This window comes from Laccaria bicolor, genomic scaffold, assembly GCF_000143565.1.
Source record: "Laccaria bicolor S238N-H82 LACBIscaffold_13 genomic scaffold, whole genome shotgun sequence".
NCBI lineage: Eukaryota > Fungi > Basidiomycota > Agaricomycetes > Agaricales > Hydnangiaceae > Laccaria > Laccaria bicolor.
In genome coordinates this window covers 726,984-746,798 of record NW_001889884.1, presented here as the reverse complement: position 1 = coordinate 746,798, position 19,815 = coordinate 726,984, and the positions used below count along the sequence as shown (strand labels likewise).

At 47.8% G+C, this 19,815-nt stretch overlaps 5 protein-coding genes across 5 annotated transcripts in view; 3 read left to right on the top strand and 2 right to left on the bottom strand.

Moving 5' to 3' along the window:
- Positions 1 to 1,913: 1,913 nt before the first annotated feature.
- LACBIDRAFT_298196 (uncharacterized protein) lies at positions 1,914 to 3,852 on the top strand (the record flags this gene model as incomplete). Its single annotated transcript, XM_001881644.1, has 9 exons — positions 1,914 to 1,974; positions 2,026 to 2,285; positions 2,451 to 2,483; positions 2,535 to 2,549; positions 2,599 to 2,763; positions 2,833 to 2,901; positions 2,946 to 3,020; positions 3,082 to 3,197; positions 3,258 to 3,852. The coding sequence occupies 9 exons, from the start codon at positions 1,914 to 1,916 to the stop codon at positions 3,850 to 3,852; spliced, it is 1,389 nt and encodes a 462-aa protein (XP_001881679.1).
- A 188-nt stretch (positions 3,853 to 4,040) lies between these two features.
- LACBIDRAFT_327661 (uncharacterized protein) lies at positions 4,041 to 4,977 on the top strand (the record flags this gene model as incomplete). Its single annotated transcript, XM_001881643.1, has 2 exons — positions 4,041 to 4,479; positions 4,598 to 4,977. The coding sequence occupies 2 exons, from the start codon at positions 4,041 to 4,043 to the stop codon at positions 4,975 to 4,977; spliced, it is 819 nt and encodes a 272-aa protein (XP_001881678.1).
- A 2,913-nt stretch (positions 4,978 to 7,890) lies between these two features.
- On the top strand, positions 7,891 to 8,888 carry LACBIDRAFT_298195 (uncharacterized protein; the record flags this gene model as incomplete). The annotated part of the gene is made up of 5 exons (XM_001881642.1): positions 7,891 to 7,936; positions 7,992 to 8,386; positions 8,439 to 8,513; positions 8,567 to 8,743; positions 8,799 to 8,888. 5 exons carry the CDS (start codon positions 7,891 to 7,893, stop codon positions 8,886 to 8,888), a joined length of 783 nt encoding a protein of 260 aa, XP_001881677.1.
- A 3,714-nt stretch (positions 8,889 to 12,602) lies between these two features.
- LACBIDRAFT_190813 (uncharacterized protein) lies at positions 12,603 to 14,643 on the bottom strand (the record flags this gene model as incomplete). The annotated part of the gene is made up of 4 exons (XM_001881477.1): positions 12,603 to 12,895; positions 12,946 to 13,120; positions 13,181 to 14,303; positions 14,378 to 14,643. The coding sequence occupies 4 exons, from the start codon at positions 14,641 to 14,643 to the stop codon at positions 12,780 to 12,782; spliced, it is 1,680 nt and encodes a 559-aa protein (XP_001881512.1). The 3' UTR covers positions 12,603 to 12,779.
- A 3,119-nt stretch (positions 14,644 to 17,762) lies between these two features.
- LACBIDRAFT_327657 (uncharacterized protein) overlaps positions 17,763 to 19,815 on the bottom strand; it is a gene marked incomplete at both ends in the record, with an annotated part of 2,910 nt that continues 857 nt past the window's right edge. Inside the window, 6 exons of the mRNA XM_001881476.1 lie at positions 17,763 to 17,773; positions 17,856 to 18,022; positions 18,060 to 18,183; positions 18,690 to 18,806; positions 19,206 to 19,209; positions 19,516 to 19,528. Coding sequence (XP_001881511.1) covers positions 17,763 to 17,773; positions 17,856 to 18,022; positions 18,060 to 18,183; positions 18,690 to 18,806; positions 19,206 to 19,209; positions 19,516 to 19,528 — 436 coding nt within the window. The remainder of the gene's footprint in view (positions 17,774 to 17,855; positions 18,023 to 18,059; positions 18,184 to 18,689; positions 18,807 to 19,205; positions 19,210 to 19,515; positions 19,529 to 19,815) is intronic.

The following is a 19,815-nucleotide window of genomic DNA, read 5'->3' as shown; positions in this document are numbered from 1 at the left end:
GGGTGTAGAGGAAGCCTTTCCGGTGAGTCCTTCCTGCTATGGAAAAGTAGGTCTGTCAAGATTTTTTTGGCTGAAGTTGGGAACTTGAAACGGGTAGGCGTGGGTCGTGGGGTCCTCTTGTGCGTCTTTATTTTGATACGGCGGTTGATTTTACGTTCTTACTCTGATCGGCTTTGCAGGTTTTCTAGGATTCAACAAACCCTCAACTCGGTAATTCGCCTCAGTCCCATGATGCCGCTGGAAGCTGGCCCACAAATGATCTTGTTGCAAGGTTGAGCAGTCGTGAAAAAGTCGGTACTTTCAAAGGCAGACCGGCGTGGATGAAAACCCCCAAGTTAGTAATTACCCAAGTACTCAAGTATTCTGGGTCCGGGGAACTGCTTGACAGTATCAGCAACCATCTTGAAATGTGAGAAAGCTGAGGACTTCGCTATTAACGTTCAGAAATTATTTTGAACCATCTCGGCCAAATGATTTGAAGCCTGGTTAGAGTGATCTTGCTTCACCGTTCACGGAAAGTGGAAAAAAATCTATTTTAAGAGTTGCCACTATCAACCCTACTTGCTATTCAATCATGCCGTCTCCGGAGGTGTCGGCAAAAGTAGAACAAATGGTCGCCCTCAGTGGACCTGAACTCTTAGAGTACGGAAATAATTCAACGAAAGATCGTGCGCAGGTTGTGCACATCAATTTGAGCCTGGAGGCTTGGACCCTCTCCCCAATCGTAACCAAACAAGTCGATATGTAACCGTGAGTCCGCGACCTTGTTCTTCTTTGATTTATAATTTTTTTTTTTTTTTTTTTTTTTTTTGGATTCTCTAGATTTACGTGCAACAAGTAGTCTAGTACTAAGACGCACGGGAAGTGCAAGGCTTCCCTTCGGTGTAACTGAGCCGTGGATCTTCACTTATGTGAATATTACTGTCCTTTGTGTAGCCATAAGGTATAGGATTTGTGAAAGGTTGGAGGTACAAGGGCCGTGAATCCGGAATTGGTCTGGTGCGTCGGTGACGCTGAGGTAAAGGCGAGCGCTCCTGCGCTCGCGGGGGTTTGTTCGCGGGTATGGTTGCATGGCTGGGCTATGTCTTTCCCATGTCAGACTCTTCATCCTCTGAGTCTATATCAGGCGGTTCTGGCTCTTCAAAGAAGGAGGGGGGTCCCTTGGGCGTGTATTTTTCCCCGGTGAACGTGAAGGCGCCTGATTCCCGAATGAAAGTAGCTAACGCCGCAATCCCCTTGGGGGTTCCCAGAAGTTCTGGTAGTGCGAGTTCACGGTTCTGGGCACGTAGTTTGGCCCGATTTATTAATGTTTGAATCGTCGTCATCTCCACCCGTCGGTGGGCTCTACACGCTTCCTCAACGCTATTCATCCATTTTGTGACGAACCTGGGCTTGGATTCTCTTTGAAACGTGTATCGCAGCGGTCACGGCGCCCATCATGCATCACTGCCGAGTCGATATCATGGCGTTACCGAACGAGGCCGCATCGCATCGAATCTTCCTGGCTGTGGATGTTGACATACACCATCAATATGTCAGTCGAGTGCCCCTTGTACTTCCACCCCCGGCGGGAGGTGGCGTCACCGATTGGCCTCAACGCTTGCCTTCAAGCTCGCGAATGTGGTGGGGTACGAGGGATAAGCTTTTGAACATTGACTTCGGCAAGGTTTTTGTCGACACTCCGTTAAGAATCAAGAGGTCGAGCGGACTCCGGGACCCACTTAGCAAATTGCTGAATAACTGTCGCCTGTCTAATTCGGCTCTCCCACCCCTTCTCTATTTGTATCATGCTTACTACTCACGGTATAAAACGGTCTCAATGTCTTTCCTGAACAGTTTCCTCCGCCCTCTCTCTTTGTTTTTCCAAGGGGACGCACGCCATCGTCCGCGATGAACATGCGCCTCTTGTTTTTATGTTCAGTATCCCTTTCCTTGAGGCTAATCCTTGCCAACGTCGCTCCTTTCCTCGTCCCAGTAAGAATTTACCATGTTTTATGTATCTCATAACCTTATCTCCTAAAACAGGGCTTCTCTTTCTCTTACGATATTCCGGGCCAATCCCCCCCACTCCCCATATCTGGTTTGTCGCCAGCTCCCCAGCGCGGTGGTCACTACTGATTGTCGTTGTAGTTCAGTGCGAGACTCTCCATCTAACTTGGAGCAGAGGAGCCTCACTTGGGTATGATTATTTTTCAATATCCGAATATCCTGAATTAAGTTCTTATCCGTCGGAATATATCAAGACGCCCTCCCACCGCTCCTTACTTCCTACAAATCTACTCATCGTGAGCAGCTTTCTTCACTGCTTCCCCTTGCAATTCCGATCAGCAAGAATATATATAGATCATCAACCACGCCCTACCTCGTGTCAGCAGGGTTTGGACCGGCATTTGTACGCTCTGTTATTAATCTCGGTTTTGTGGATAGTCGGTTGATTGGGCTTTGAGCAGGACTGGCAGGTGCCTTTCCCACCCGGTACCCAAGTGCGTAATTATGACATTCACCTCTCACTATCGGCTGAATGATGTTTACAGTATCAGATATGCATGGTTCGTGCCGGAAGGGTTGAATCAACGCTTCATCTGACTTCCACTTTAGATTGACGTTTTCGGTGTGTCGGGAGGATGTCGATCTTTATATACGGTGGTCCCCAACACCAGTATTTCTAACTCCACTTGTCAAAATGTTACCGCACCCGCTGCTCTTTCGGTCGTTAGCACCACTGCGAGTGGACCTATCTCGCAATACAGTTCTGTCAATCAAGTCAGTCTTCATTCTATCTGTTTATTCTTCGTGAAATGCGAGACTCTTCTCATACCATTTTGTTGAAAGTGTACAGATGTTGTTTTCACTCCGAAGTCAGGGATACCGCCCTTCACTTTGACTGTGGGATCCTACTTCGTACTTTTATTACACAGTCATTCAAGAGGTTTTTTTACTGTCAGATTGCTCCAAGTTTGCATCCCCCACTCAATTTTACCTCCAAGTCAATGGATCCTATTTCCTGGACGGTTTCTTTGGTGAACAACCACCTTCCGGTGCTTCTCTTGCAAACTGATCATTCATTTTTACGCATCTTAGCCCGAGGGGTTTCCTTTTTTCGCGTCCCTGAGGAGCTCCGATGGGCTTATGTGGGCGAACGGACCCATGCATGCTGGTGGATCAGGTCCAACTGACTGTCTTTCCCCGGGGGCAATGTAAGTTCAAATTCCTAGACTTGTCGCCGTTTTAAAAAAGAAATATAATATGTCCCATAGGTCTAAGAAAAGTATGATCGCGATAGCCATTGGTTCCAGCTTAGGCAGTGCAGTCATTGGGGTTCTTCTCGGGATTGTGATCTGCTGGTTGGTCCACAAACGACAGCTCCAGCAAGCATCCAGGACATTGAAATTTGATCCTGTCATCGAGGGAGGGACGAGGGTAGATTCGGTAAGGCTAGGGCAGGACGAAATTCAAACACTGCGCTCTATGCGTATTCAACGATCTTCCCCGTCATCCCCAAGAGTTTCGTCCGCGCCAGAAGAGGACCAACTCCAAACACCGCATCCTTCACGTGTTCAGTCTTCTTCTACGACATCCTTGGGGATACCGAACGAATTAATTATCGACCCTTTCCTCGGGGCTGGTGGGAGGCCTCCCCGGCCGCTTCCTACCGCGCCGACAACTTTTCCGCCGGAAAAGCGTTGGAGACGAAAGATGTCTATAAGCACACAGGCTTCTTTGCCTTCCTCCAGCGCTTCTGCGGTGCTTAGCACACGTTCGCCCACATATGTCGGGCCTTATTTGGATCACTTACCAGAGAGCGACTTGCCGCCAGAATACATGAGAAACCCTGACGAAGCCCTTCCTTGACTAGTATTGCAACTTGGTCCATTGTAGGCTAGTCGCGGATAGGCCATCATCTGGAGTGCAGTCGTGACCGGCACTGGTGGCACAACCAAAGTACACGCTTTTTTAATTCGAGATAGATGCTTTATTAACCCTGCACCCTCCTTCTCCTGTAGCACGCGTAGTTGTATCGTAATAGATGTATTTTATGAATGGAGGATCCCGAGCCTGACACCGAGTGCTTTCAAGTTGCTCTGTATTTTCCCGGTCTCCGCCGGACTCTCCACGCACAAGCCTCGCCGTCCGTTACGCTCAACGACGCATGCCACCACTTCATCGCATATGTAGCGCTTCTAATTTCCCATATCTTGCTAAGCTCCGAATTGTTGCCATTGTTCTCAAAAGGCGTGGTGTTCACAAAGAAACGCGATCAGGTGACCAGTGGCCTTCAAGGCCACATCCAAGAACGCGAGGCAAATGCGATTCTTATAAGAACAAATTTGTCCTGCGAGATTATATCCCCACAATCCACACATTCCAACCCACCGTCCGGCGAAATTAACCGCCGCCTGCCGATATTGGTGTTATCCAGCATTAACCAGACACGACCTCATCCACCTCACGAACAACTCACGAATCCCCGCCTTTACGGTCTGTTCGGCGTCAACAATTTGAGCATCCTAACATGTTATCTGTCTACACCAAGGCAAATATTAATCACTGTTTTGACCCTTGAATTAGTGCTCATTGCTCTCATTTTAGACTGCAGAGAATTGTCTGGTCAACGGGTCTGATGATGGGTTGATGCCACTCGGCGGACAATACCTCGGCAGGCCTGAGCGTCGACTAGTTCACCCCTTTGGTGCAATTGGCACGGGAAGGCCTATTTATTTCAACATCCCCGACCCCGAGCCCACCTTCGCGCTGACAGACCTGACCTTCCCAAGCTTTGTCTGGGATGCGGACCGCAAGCGCGAGTTCGACATAGAGCTCCTACGTGAGATGCTCACCTCTGCCTTGGGCACATCGCGCGTCGCTTCAAGACCAAAAGTCCCAACTCGGTCCTACTGCATCTGCCAGTGGTGCAGCGACGAAGTTTCAATGACGACGGAAGCGACTTATCCGCAGAGACTCTATCCTCAACAATAATAAATTACGAAGAATTTATGAGAAAGAGAGGATTGGGCTCGTTGGATCCGACTGCACCTTTCAGAAGCACTATTCCCCCGACGTCTGAATTGCCAAATAGGACAGCGTCGACTGGCCTATGACACCCTACCGCTCGACTTTTTAAATATCTGAGTGTCGATCTCCTTGTGATTTGTACTTTTCCCAGCCTGAGTGTGCATGTTCTTTCGTTTGTATCGCTCAGCTTCGAGTTCAGCCTACATATCCTTCAAGGTAATAACAAGTGTAAACTTTTTCAAACGGTTATGACGAATGTGTTCACCTCGTTTTTCTGGTAAATCAAGAGGATAAGAACTTGTTCAAGGTCTATAAAAACATCAGAAAACCACTTCAAATTGAATTACTGGAACGTTACCAAGAAGTTACGTTGCGCGTCGGTGTGGAGAGGAAAACGCGGTGGCCGTGACTATGTAATCGACATCCTACCGAGTCGCTCAATCAACGCTCAATGAAGCCCACCAAATTCGAAAAACGCTTCCCCACATCTTTCCTTCTTACTTCTTCGGCTAACCAGTCTCAAGGGACGTTTTGTTCAAGGTCTTGCGCTTAGATTTGCTTTTTCCAATTAACGTCACCACATTCTATGGACACCAACAATTTCCGCACGGCGAACCGCAATCTCTCTGTCTTACAGTCGTGACCTATCTTCACCGTCACCAGTTTCATCCTTTTTACTAACATGGTTTCCCTGTCTATAGCAAGATATTTCTCTGTTCCAGCTTTCGTATTGGAGCTCAATAATTTCATTTCAAAACTAGATCACCACAGACAAGTCTAAAATCTGCGCTCTATGCGGTGGCGAATTCCTCGGCAAACCTACGCTTCAAACCAGTCAATGCTTTGGCGTCATCGGACCAAGAAGACCTATTCCTACCACCATGCCCGCCGACGATCTGTACCCTAGCTTTGAAGCCGTCATACGCCCGGGTTGACGCGGGGGTGTTTCGGGAGAAGCTCAATGCAAACCTCCTGTTACGGTCGTGGGTCTCCTCACCGTTTCGAAGGTCACGATCGCGCCAACGGAAGACGTCCTCCCCCGACAAGAATCAGCCTCCCGCGATGTCCTTCATGGTCGCATCAAGGAGCAGCCCCTACGAGTCCCGACATCGTTCCCCGCCAGCTTGGCGTGTCAACTGAAGCCTTTCAGCGTCTCTTTGTCGAGCGACAGGCAATCATCGGTTCTCACATGATAACGGCTCCGCCAACTCACCGCCTATCTACTAAATTTGCCTTGTTAACCCAAGCCACATAGCACACCACAATGAACAACTACTAATCTGGGCATCAATAAAGCCTCGGGAGCTTGGGGCACCACCATCAAGACGGATATGCCGAGGCACCCTGGCGAAAATATGCGCCAAGGCACCTCGGCATATCGATCTGTGGCTAGCCAACAAGACCGACGAGCCCCCGGATACGATAACGGTGACTCCTGCTGATATAGCAGCAGATACACTCGAGGTTAGTTAAACCACAGAATCTCGGTGGCCTGCAAAGGGGGTAAGAGGGTCTTCTTCACTTATCGCGCAATAGATGCGACAGTACAGAAGAGAAGAGTCGCAAACATGAACATTGCAGATCGATGTAAGGGAAAGAAAGAGACGCGCAATCGATGGCGAGAGTCTTGAGTTTATAAACTACCTGGTTCGGCCATCACCGCTGGGTGACATCTGGTCCAAATGTTATCTACCTACTCACGGTTTAAACTTCAGTGGACGTGACGTCCATAGAAGGTTCGAGAACTAAGGGTCTGTTCGGTAACGAGAATGCGAGCGCATTCTCATTTTGATGGCAGCTGGATTATTCCCACCCACCAAATACACTCAGATACTAAGAAAATATTTAGACTCCGAATGATCGCTTCTCATTCAACGTCAAAACCTTCCACGCTGTCACACGTCGACGGACATCATCCCAAGGGTGCCCCTTGCTGTTGAGCACAATGAGCTCACATTTTATAAACATTTTTAAATACAAATCATTTGATACAAGAAATTCTGTAATAATACTCTGCCTGATATTTTATTGCGATTTTCAATAATGATGACAAGGGGGTGTCGGGATCATAATCCCGGACCAGGGGCCGGTTGGTTGGTTGGGCCATCAGGCTGTTAAAAAAAAATTGGAAGCTCAAAAATTTTGGCCCAAAAACATTATGGGTGGCCTTCCTGGTGGATAAATTATACATAATAGATGCTAGAAAGCCAATAGAAAGCCTCAAGATGTGCTCACTGCCTCAGGATGCGCCAAAAAGCACCACTGATACTGCTTACATAAGACAATATTAATATTGGACCATTGATAACTTCTCTTAGTGTGGCAACCGTTACAGCAAGGAAACATGAGGTCGGTGTGAAGAATGAAAATGTAAGGTTGTCGATTGGAGGATTGCTTTTGTGGATTCCGAGAAGAGCTGACCACAGGCAAGGTGATCCAGTGGGATGTGATTGAACTGTGTGGTCAATTGGTAAGTAAACCCACTTTCCGTTAGGGTTTCAACATAAAACATACTTACATCTTCATGTCAAACCATTCTGATATCACCTCATTTGTATTTATATTGTGCAGGTGCCCATGCATTGGGTCTGCAATGCATGTTCAATGTCGGGAGGCCCAAGGACAGGGTCACAACAGTGATGTCATATTTCCTAAAATAGACACATGCCTGATTACGTTGGGTGGTTGGTTCAGCCCAGCACTCACTACCAAAAAAATCGACCCTAGGTCTTTTTTTTATTATCCCGACACCCCCTTGAATGATGACATTTCGAAATAAAAAAGTTTCAAATGTGGTCAGGTCATTTCACATGTGAGAAGTCACAATCTGTGACAGCGCCAGTCACGTTTACAGAGGTTTACAGGTTCAACAACTCCATGTCCAACTCCGATAACGACCACGACGAGGATGTGAATGACGGCTGTAGGTGCCAATTCTACATCCCATTATACTAACACATCTGCTTGTACTTTTGCAGGGGGTCGGAGCCTTTATAACAACAACAAGGGCATCAAGATGACCATCGTTTTCACGCCCCTTCTCCCACCTCCAGATCCTCGAAAAAAGCGCAGGGCCAATGCGAAGGCAACAGTTGTCACGAAGATCGATCACTTCCATGAAGATGTTCCCTTGCGTGACTTCTTGTCCAAAACCATTGGCACCAACCTCAAGCGTGACGATCTGTTCGAAAACTTGTGGCTTTTTCAAGGACAGGAACTCGACGATGCGGACTCATTTTCGCTCTCCTATACTATTCCACGCCGCGTGACTGACGTGGTGGATATCGATAACGACAAGGATTATGTACAGATGGTTACTGAAGCTACGAACAAGCCTCCCTTTGAGGTGAAGCTGTTCATTGTTGAGAATCAGGTCCGTTACCCTATCCAATCTCTGTTCTGTATATTATAATGCACTTATCTAGATAGGAAATGGGGCTGATGAGCTGGAGGAGGAAGCTGAACACGAAGAAGCGGCCGCATCTCGAAAAAAACAAAAGGTACGCATTTGTATGCACTCTTTTGTCCACCCCTCTTTCTCAAACCCTTGTAGACCAGTATACCTTCAAGAGAAGAGACTGCACAAGCCAAAATTATACAAGATCTGGAACACCGTCACCGTTGTGAAGACCGGCAGTGCGGGAAGACACCCTGTTACGTTGCAGGCCCAAACGCCAAGCACATTCACCTCACTCATATGCATCTGCATACCTGGGCGGCTGCGATTGTTGTATTCGTACCCTATATTTGTTCTTTCACGCTGTGCTAACTCTTTTTCCATATAGGATGGAAAGATCGAAGTGGTTGATCAACTGTTCCTGCTCGTGCTTCTCCAATCAACTCCCCGTGCTAGCGTGTCCCTCCACCACCCATGAAATTGGATGACTTTTGTTGGCAGTATGACCTCTCGGATGGAATCAAGGAGAAGCTTTGCAACATACAGATTGCTGGGCCGCACATTCTTCACCTTATTTCTGATCCCGATTTTCGAGGTGAAGGGAAATTGTCAATCGGAGAGCTGGCCTCTGTTCGTGATGCGCAACTCCGCTGGAATCATGACTTTGCAACTCATACTTAGTGTACTTGATACCTGCTTGATGATACTTTGCTCTGACAACTGATAATTACAGACAATTTGTACAGTACTTTACATTCAAACATAACCTGTGTGTCGAAAAAATCCCCATGTCATCTCTGGGGTGATCTCTTCACAGGTTTTGTATAACTTGTAGTAATGGGACTTGTATGTAAAGAATGACAGCCCACAACGACGGAGGTGAGATTTGATGACCGAGAAAGCCAGTTCAATTGGCTGATAATCAGGAGAGTACGGCGGGAGGTATTCAATTATACAGCCTGTCATGTCTATCATGACAGGTACAATGGAATGTGATTGTTGACTTACTGTAACTGTGTACCAGGGCTGTGACCTCCTCAGAATGATGGATTCTGGCATTATCGAGAAGAAGGACGCTGCGAGGACCAGGGAATGGGGTCGTGAGGGGAAGCTGAGAGAAAAATTAGTTATTGTATCACTAAACTGCATTCAAGATCACGTACCACGTCATCACGGAGGTATTCAAGGAATGTGTCGTGTCTCAAAGAGCCCTCAATGACTCTTGACGCAATGATTCCCTCATCTAGAGCCAGGGCAGCAATCATGGAATATCTGCATCTCCGAACAAAAGGGTCATGTTGTTCAACCCGTTCCCCAACAGGGGCCCTACCCCACAACCGAGTGTACGTGCGATCATCTTTTGATACCTCATCAATCGGAAGCAGGTAATTTGGAGGGTATTGACCGATGCGACGGATAAAATCGGCATGTAGGAAGGGGTCCCTTTCAGCAGCCATCTTTTGGACATGTTTGACATTGAGCCCAGCACGTTCAAGTGTCTGATGAAGGGTAGTGAGTGACACAGAGAGCTCGCGATGTTGTTCTAGTTGTCGTGAATATTCATCTAAGAAGAGGGTGGGCTTATGTTGTGCTAGTCGCAGCAGATAATCACAGTCCCTTCTAGCGAGTGTCCTAGGCCGGCCACGGCCAATAGCTTCTGCTTTAGCAACGCTTCCAGTGTGTAGTTTTCGGTGACGAGCGCGGTATAAAGTGCAGACGGAGAAGCCTGTAATCAAGGGGGTGTCGGGATCATAATCCCGGACCGGGGGCCGGTTGGTTGGTTGGGCCCTCAGGCCGTTAAAAAAAAACTGGAAGCTCCAAAATTTTGGCCAAAAAACAGTATAGACGGGCTTCCTAGTTCATAAATTATATATCATAGATACTAGAAAGCTTCATGGTGGGCTAAATGCCTCAGGATGTGCCAAAAAACACCAACAGGACTCCTTACATAAGACAATGATAACATATGATATTGGATATTGTCGGAGTGAGCATTAATATTCCTCCCTTGTGCAATCGATTGCGTTCCAATACCTAGCAGGCACCGAAATGGAACATACTGAAGCGGTGTGAGATGTTCTGGGCTTCATTGGTACTGATTTCAAGATGATTACTTACAGGTAGCCAAAATCAAAGTTGATGACGAAGGTTACGTCAAATGTCCGGAGTGCGGCGAAAGAAAGAGATGTGGTACGGCAGGGGTAGAGAACATTCTAAAGAATCATCAGGGCACAAAAACCTGCAAGGAAGCGAAGGCTAAGCGTGAGCGAGAGGCAAAGAGGAAGAAAGATGGGTCACTACTCACATTCATGAAACCACATCCGAAACCAGTGCCTAGCACTGTAACAGCAGATCCAGTTGCGCAAGGACAGGCTGGCAGTTCAAAACAGGAATCATCAGCTCACATCGAGGATCCAGAACTTCACGATGAGCCGGAACAGTGTTCGAGATCAACGTTCGTGCACGAATTGCGGAAGATATCAAGAGTGATCGAAAGAGTGGTGGATGTGCTGCAAGGTCAGACAGTTGATCCTGTAACTCCAAGATCCACGTCAGTGGATCAGTTTCCAGGTGAGCGAAGTTCTTACTTTCGGAAGTGTGGCAACCATTAACGCCTTTAATTATGGTTTATTAGCATCTTCCGATTGAACAAGGGCACACAAACTCACCGAGGGATTCCACAGAACAGGATGTTCACACTGTGACTCATTCTGACACCAACAAGGTTCCTGGGCCGTCCACCTCAAGCTCAGAGATTGTCAGCGAGATAACGTTAGGTCGGCGCGAAAGGCGAAGACGTAAGGTTGTCGACATCGGACGATTGCTTGTGTGGATCCCGAGCAGAGCTGACCGCTGACAATGTGATCCAGTGCAAGAGAGTTGGATGCGAAACTGTGTGGGTAAGTAAACCAACTTTTCGTTCGGATTTCAACGTGAAACTTACTCACATATTCATGTCAAACCATTCTAGTATCACCTCGTTTGTGTTTACATTGAGCAGGTGCCCAAGAATTGGGTCTGCGAAGCATGTTCAACGTCGAGAGGAGGACGAGGAGGGAAGGCTGCGTGGCGGTGACATCATATTTCCTAAAGTAGACACGTGCCTGATTACGTTGGGTGGTTGGTTCAGCCCAACGTCCCAGTACCAAAAAAATCGACCCTAGGTCTTTTTTTTCAATCCCGACACCCCCTTGCCTGTAATTGCAGCAATGTCGTGGACAGTATCATGTCCACGGTCCACGAGTCGCAGCACTGCTTCTTTCAGATCATCACTGATCTTTCGATAGACCATAGATGAGTGGCAGAAGGAGTTTCCGACGACAAAGCTTTGTGGAGGTGTGCAAGAGGTGCTGAAAGAGGACGTGTGACATTATGTCATGCATGCAGCTCACATAGGTCAGCTATTGAAACTTTTTTATTTCTAAACATCATCATTATTGAAAATCGCTATAAAGTAGACAAAAAAGAAAAAGAAGATTTAGGCAATAGAGGTGCACTATATATGAGCTTGCTGTATTGAACGATGACGAGAGTCTTTGGGACAACATTGAGGAATAGGCCCCCGGAAGCTCACGCTATTTCTTGTCCGCAAAAAGCAGTCAAAATGGGCCTCAAATCCGCTATGTTTGGGGCCTCAAATCCGCTATTTTGGACAAGGGTCCACACGTGACTCGCCCAAAATGGAAGCTCTCTTTGAATTTTACAACGCGAAAGTTTTTGGCTCCAGAAACAGATACATATGCACTACTGATGTCGCTGACGAAATTGGCTTCTTGTCTTCATCACTGGCTGTAAAATCTCCATCTTTGATATGAATGCTATTCCAGAAAATTTTCTGCCCAGTTGCGCCCTCAAATCCGCTATCGGTGGACAAGCCTGGGGCCAAAATCGCCTCGAATCCGCTATTCTGGGACAAAGACTGGCCAAATTTTCGGCCCTCAAATCCGCTATTTTTGGACAAGAAATGGCTTGAGCTTCCCGGGGCCTTATGCGTGGGTTTGGGCGGTGATGACGTTGCATGAGAAGCGATCATTCGGAGTCTGAATATTTTCTTAGCATCCGAGTATATTTGGTGGGTGGGAATAATCCAGCTGCCATCAAAATGAGAATGCGCTCGCATTCTCGTTACCGAACAGACCCTAAGCATTCAGCAAATGAATTTTTTTCGTTTGAAATTCAATTGTTCTGCAGCTACGGTCAACCAATCACATTCAAAAGCACGACGATACACAAAGTTGAAGCAAGACACATGCAGTACGAATTTATGTAGAAAAGGCCCTTTAGGCCGCAAAACCACCAGTTGAATGGTGAAAGAGACATTCAAATACTATCTGGGTACGTTGAGACCCTCTGGCGAACGCTCCACACTCTACCAGATCCTCGTCTCGAGGAGCAAGTCACTGCTGCCCTCCAAGCCAATGCAGGCCTTCAAGAATCCCTCAAGCGCGTTCCGCTGCCTGTTAAGGCTGTTCACAACTTCAGTGCCTATAAAGAGGAATCAGCTGATTTCGTCATGTCGGAAACAAAAATCTTACCAGGCTTGACGAGGGGCGCCTTGAGCATGTAGGAGAGAAGGGAGAGAACAGAGTAGAGGGGCGCAAAGTCTTTCTGCTCTCTGGCGTTGGGGGTGACTTGGCGGTATTGAACTCGAGTCAGGAGTTCAGTGAGGATTGTCAAATCCAAGATGAGAGGCGTCGCGAGCAGGGAATCCTGAGGGGCGAAGAAAGATGCATGAGAAGTCGGAAAAAGGTTAGAAGACACTATTCATACCTCGCATTCGTTGAAGATGTTGATGGTCGAACGACCACCGCAGAAGATCTCGGAGTAGTACTCGTCAATCGCGCGCTTGGAATCTCCGACTGCAGGGACGTATTTGATCACAACGATGTGATCAGGGTGCTCACCCTTGCCGACAGGGACACCTTTGGGTCCGATCTCAGGGGCCTTGTACAAAAGGCGGTTGGCGTCAACCATATCGTCGACGACGCTACTCTTGCTGATCTCCTTGCTCCTGAACTGCCTCTCAGCAGATAAGTTGTGACCATCGTTGTTGCCAAGATGGTTGTAGGAGGCAATAGAAAGAGGCTTGATTCCAGCGTTGACGAGGAACTCGGCAAGGACCGACTTGAGTTTGGTTTGACCAGACTTAAGATCATCACCACCGATGAAGGAGTGATGACGCTCAGCGAGCTCGATAGCTCCTGGAACAAAGGTGTTTTGGGGAGCACCATTGACGAAGGGCTCGCCTTCTAAGATGGCCGCAACGGCGAAGAGAGTGGAGGGGGAGACCTCGGAGTGGGAGGACTTGATGGAAGCGAGGAGGTTGTCCGCAGTGTCGTTGACACCGGGGATGATGTCGCTGTAACGCTCCGTGTTGGCGGTCCAGAAGACGACAACTCGATCGAGCTCATTGTCCTTCTTGAACTTCCTGATATCCGCACGGATGTGCTCAAGGTGTGCGGCCTTGTCAGTACCCGGAATCACGTTGTCAGCGCGAGCCTCCTGGTTTGCGGCAATGAAGTCGGGGTAGTAGATGGAAGGGAGGGGTTTGCCGAGCAGTGCGATATGGGGTGCGACTTGGCGCTGTAGGTCATAGTCAAGAACCTGCGCACGTTCCATGGCCTTGTCCATGGGAACTCCAGAGATATCCCAACCTCCAAGGACGAGGTCATTGGGATGGACCATGGGAAGAACGTCAGAGACGGGAACGTGGACCTCCTTGCCCGAACCGGGCTCAGTGCCAATACGAACCGTAGAAGCACGGAGCAGCGAACCAATGTAATTGGGCTGCTGAACGCCGGCTTTGGTGTGCCAGATAATATTGTAGCGGTTGGCGAGGATGGTCGCGCAGAGGGTGGTGCCGTTGTTGCCACCAATACCGATCATCATGAGTCTAGGGAAACATCGCATCAAAGGTTAAAACTTGGTCAAAAAAAAAAAAAAAAAAAAAAAAAAGGTGATGCTTACCCAGTCTTTCCCGGAGTCCGCTTGGTTTGGAATTCGTATTCCTGGACGGTGGGGGTGATGTTGAACTGACCATTCGTGACATTGACCTCAGCACCTCGGTTGAAGAACTTGGCGGTGATGTGCTCGTCGGTATAGAGGGTGTTCTCCGACTGAACAGTAATGGCGTGAGGGCGGCGGGCCGCAGTTGGGTGAACTGGCAAGACCGATTCGAGTTCGGACTCAGGGGTATTGTAGCCAGAGGTGTTTTTGTTGAAGTTGGGGGCCATGGTTAGGTTGTAGAGATGAAGTTCCGAAGGTGTAAGGGGGGAAATCAAAAACAGATAAGAAATCCTGCGGTCGAGTGTTTACTGCCTCTATGAGAATTGTGGGAGCTGCAGAGTTGGTTCGAGTACATGCAAAGGTTGCAAGTGACTCCTGAGTGATGGTTTGTCCGAAACCTGAACGAGTCGAGACAAGGCAATGTAGCTGGGGAGATTATCAGCGACGAGGATGGTTTATATAGGTTTTGGATGGAAGGTGGGTGGGAACGTTGACGAAGCAGGTATGGTAAGAAGAAAAGGGAGACGAACGTCTCTTCAATAATCGTGCAACAATTTTTATGTCACCATCATTTTTCGAAGTCCGGTCCGGCAAGGTGACGATCAGAACTTTTCAGGGTGGCCTTCAGGGTCCGGAAAAATGATTAGATTTCTCCTGATTCCTCCGATATCTGTTGATTTTGGCTGAACCCCTGTTGCCAATTCCCTCCTCATGTTCGAGGTAATATATTTGTGCCCTAGAAACCCAGATAGCTCTGTAGAAAAGCGGCTAGGATCACGCTACACGGAAAGGGCTGGAACTTGGATTTTTCTCAGAGCAAAATGTGACGCTGAGTACCAACGACCCTCTCTCCTTGTGACGCCAATCCTGACAGATTCTTCTTCAGACTGTAATCAATAGCAAGTAATGAATAACTAGAAGAGAATTTAGAAGAAACTTTGGCTTCGATTTTTGCAATATGGAAGTCGTATGGGAACAAGTCACGCAACCGGATGTTTTTATTTTCCACAATCAGCGTCTTCAGCACTCATTCCACTCGTGACATTGATCGTGGAAAGCCTTTTACAAGGCAGGTCAGAACTTCGACATATTTTGTAAAGGCCCAGACCCCGAATGGTATTGATTTATTGAGTAGAAAGCTTCTACATGTCGTGAGTAACGTTTGATCTTGCAAAATACCTTCATCATGATGATAACAATTGTCAAAGCGGAAGAATTCCAGTTCTACATGTTCGGCCGCATCGGTTCCAACCGCTAATTATTGGCATCGCTGTCAAAATCATGGCGTCGAGAGATACGCTAGGCTGGACTTGATGCATGAAGAAATTTATCGACGTTAATTTAAGGTGTCGGGCCGCCACCTATTGTCGAACGTCGAAAGGAGGACAGATAAGCTCTGAAAAAAAGCGTGGCAGTCTTTACTGTTAATTGGAGATACGTCCCGTAATTGAAAGCCTGGCGAGACGTGCTTGGACGGCAAAACGGTACGCATACCCCCATCGTGGCCGCACTGTGACACATCAACTTATCATGATGTTCTATATCCGACAGAGCGTACCCCATCCTTTCTCCGACTACAAAGTAAAATGTGGGAACAGGAATCCAGGTTCAGCGAGCGCGCCCAAAACACGAGGTGTTATCTCATTGGAATGTGTTTCCATGAAATTTTATCTCCTCAAGAAGTATCTCGAAACTCGAGGGCGGGCCGCCAAATTTTATTTCTAGTGAAGACCACGCCAACCGACTTGGATAAAATCTGGTTCATCCTCTGTCATTTTACTTATTGAGCGTATTATTCCGTCCGATCAAGACAGTCAGTCCTATTATAAGACCCAGGTAAAACCGTCTTTCCCCGCACAGAGAGGGTGCGTCGTCTCTGAATACGAGAAGTCTACAAATGCTATTACTTCCTTTAGATAACGACGTACTTGCGGCTTGAGTCACCCGCGCACCTCTCTAGAAAACCTTGACGCTCCTGCACGGCGAGTGATTTCACAACGCGACTGCTGACCAGCCGTCAATCCAAGTATTACCACCTTGACGAACGTGCGACGCACTCAGCTTCCGTGCGCAAGTGCATAAAGCACGGTATCCGAAGTCGTCTTTTGAGGTCGTCCTTTCTCAGTCTGACGCGCCTTTCTATCTCCTTCAAATCGAAGCTTCTCTTGCTCAAAGACAGGATCGGCGTTCAATGTCTTTACCGGCTCCAACGAGCCAATGTGAACTTGAAAAGGTAGCTTGAAGGTCTAGGCTGGTGGCCTCTCAATGTGGTTTGAAGGGGCAGGTAGCGTCACGAAAAAAGTACTGTGGCACCGCATCAGGGACAAACTGCCCGTATGTTTCAAAAATCGTCAGCGGAGAGCGGCGCGTCAAAGCTAGCGCAGAGCGCTGGACTGCAGCTACATAATACAACACAACGCTGTCATTTTTGGGCGCTATTTACTTACAAGGAGTTGAGGTAAAATGTTAAAATGTTCTCGTCTCTCAGAGACAACGCGCAAGGCTGATAGTGACATTGAGTCAATGCCGTACATGATAAGAAAGGCCTAGGGTTAGTTGTCCACGGAGGTTATTTTCCCGAGAATGCCGCTGAAAAAAAAAAAAGATCTTTACTCATGCAGCTCGCCATTCATTCAATTGTTGCTAAGGTGAAGTGTACTTATACCTCACCCTCAGGTCCTCAAAATCTTCAAGCGAGCCAGGGGACATTTATAATATGTAAGTCACTTGCATGGGATGACGCAACAAGGCACAGCAACAAAAAGCTGTCTGATGATACATCGGTGCTGTGAGGTATACATCGAATGATGGCCGAGAAGCGACAAGATCAGGAATCAGGACGGACACGAGGGTTGCAGATTCAAGGACAAGGAAGTCGCCGTAACACTACGCATGTCGGGTCGAAATTAGGTCAAGATCTCCCTGCGTCCGAAGATCGTCGTTATCTTGTTTGTTTGAGAAAACAGGTTTGACCCTGTTTAAGGTTTCGGTCAAGATTATGATGATGCCAATCTGTGGTGATAGCCCTTGTTGCAGTTGTCTTCGCGGAGTTCAGTGAGCTTAGTCGAGGCCAGTCATGTTGGAGAGTTACTTCCGACATGCACGCCACGGTGCCTGTGGCGGACAGGGATCAATTATGCGTCATAAAGACCGGGCCTCGCGGAAAAGGACCGCAGGTACTACAAGTTGAGTGGATAATATGAGGACGTCAATTGTTGGTCACCTGTACTCGTATCGATAATTGTTTAGATCAAGGGAAAAAGACCTGGGAAGCTAATACGGCATCAATTTATTTTTGGAGAACGAAAGTAGACCTTTACCGATGCCGCGATGTACCGCTGAATGATCAATATAGGGCTGAAATCAGCACAAAAGTGTCTTGGGAGCCCACGAGTCAGGGGGTATTGGGGGTGCTTGCAGGCATTTTGGGGTGACGTACGGAAAAATCCTCGAACGACTTGATTTCCTTCGCCAATGAGGTCTTCGCTCTTCGCTCTTCTTTGCCTGCCTGCATCCTGGAAAAACCTTTTACTCGATCGGACCGATAGCTCGAAGAAAAATGTGCTATCGTCCTCAAAACATACGCTGGAGAAACCCGAACTTTCCCTGGATAAGTTTCTCCTTCTGTGAGTTTTCAGCTCACCCTTTTGAATGGATGATGTATCGGAAGAAAGCGTTGATGTCGGCAAACTGCTTGCCTACTAGGATCGTCCAGGCATGAGAAGCGATCAGCTCGGAGCAGCACCAGCTGGGTACATAGCCAATTCCTAAAAAAATTGAGTAGCTAAGTAAAAGTGATTCCGACTCCAAATAGAACTTACATCAAAGGTTTGAAGGGCGCATACCCAAGAGTTTGCTGTTGTGAAGTGATGGAAAGAGAATAATTGTCCTTGTTTGGCAACGTCTTTCGGACGTTCAATCAATCATGGCGGACGAAACTTTCTTTGCACATGGGCACAAACAAGTTCCAGACGTCTTGGACAGCTAAAACAAAACTACGGTGTGCGTTGCGCACAACGGTCTTTTAGAAAGCTCAGTCTTGCATCCCACTTTGGAATAAGCTTGAGAGGAACGCCTTTGTGTGCGTTTGGTGTGCGTCGTGATCAAGTTACTGGCAGCAGGACGTGTTTTTGACTTTTGCTTCTCAGATCAAATGCCTGAAATTAAAGTAGTGACGAGGTGGGAGCGAGCACCTGGATCTTGCCCACTCGGTTTTCGACTTATTCTCGTAGATTCCCGGTTGAAAAACCGGTAAGTCTGTAACGGTACCTACTACAATTGATCAAGCTCGCTCTGTAGGCGCCGAAACCTTGCGAGGGCTTGTCCCAGAAACGGCTTTTGACGACGTGGATGAAGGCAGAATGGTTGGTCAATGTTCTTTTCCTTATACCTGATCCATGATCGTGTCTTGCTTTGTACTCCTAAGTTCAAGTTGCACCTGCGCCCTCGAATTATTGAAGCACGTTGGAGACCCTTTTCCATTGGACAATTCTTGTAACGACGTTTTCGATACGTTCCAAGTCGCCCCCAGCAACATCAAGGATCCAGCCAAAGGAGAGGGCCTATGGACCCCTTTTGAGAAAGAGATCCTAAAAGATGGGGAAATCATGAATAATTTCGGTTCCAGAAGCGACGAGCGGCGGTTCTAGCATGGTTTGTTCCGGATGCGCCTTATGGGAGCTATTCATTGCGTTTGCCATGAAGTGATTCTGTATTTTATGAAGCAGATTGGCCTGCCTGCCCAAAGTAACAAGGTAAGGATGGCGATTACGGTGGAGTTGTTACTGACCTTCCTACAAGCAGGTGATGACATTGTTATCGGTGACGCTGGGGGTGGCACTATTGATGTGAGTGCAGTGCCAACCAAGAGGTCTCCAAAGCAACTGCTTCTCTAAGTTGTGTGTCGTTCTTGGCCCTCATCGCAGTTAGGCCATGTCTTTGGTTCCATCTTTGTCAGCTTTTACTCGCGGATCTTCTTGAACGGTGGAATTCGGGTCGGCGAAGGCTCTCAGTGTGTTCGCAATCTACTCTCTGTCGCGTGACATCTGACGTGTCCCCGATATACAGCATTTCATTCCTGTGGGAGCCTTGACACTGACAGCTAGCAGTTGGCTACGAAAAGAAGTCCAAGAAGCGCTCGGCCTTTCGCTTCAATAGCTTGAAGCTTCCGGCTTAAGGATAGGGTGTATGTATATCCGTCAAATGTTCAATAGATTCTCTCATCCAGTGACAGTAACCAGGCAGTCTTGGATGGGGACCAGGGTTACTACACTCTATCCTAATAACCTTGTTCGAAGCTGTGCTTCCAAGGCAACATATGGCAGCGTCTACGTAGTACCACCCAAGGTAATACCCAGTTATGTTGTATGGAGTGTGCAGCATGGCTCGGACGCCGAGAC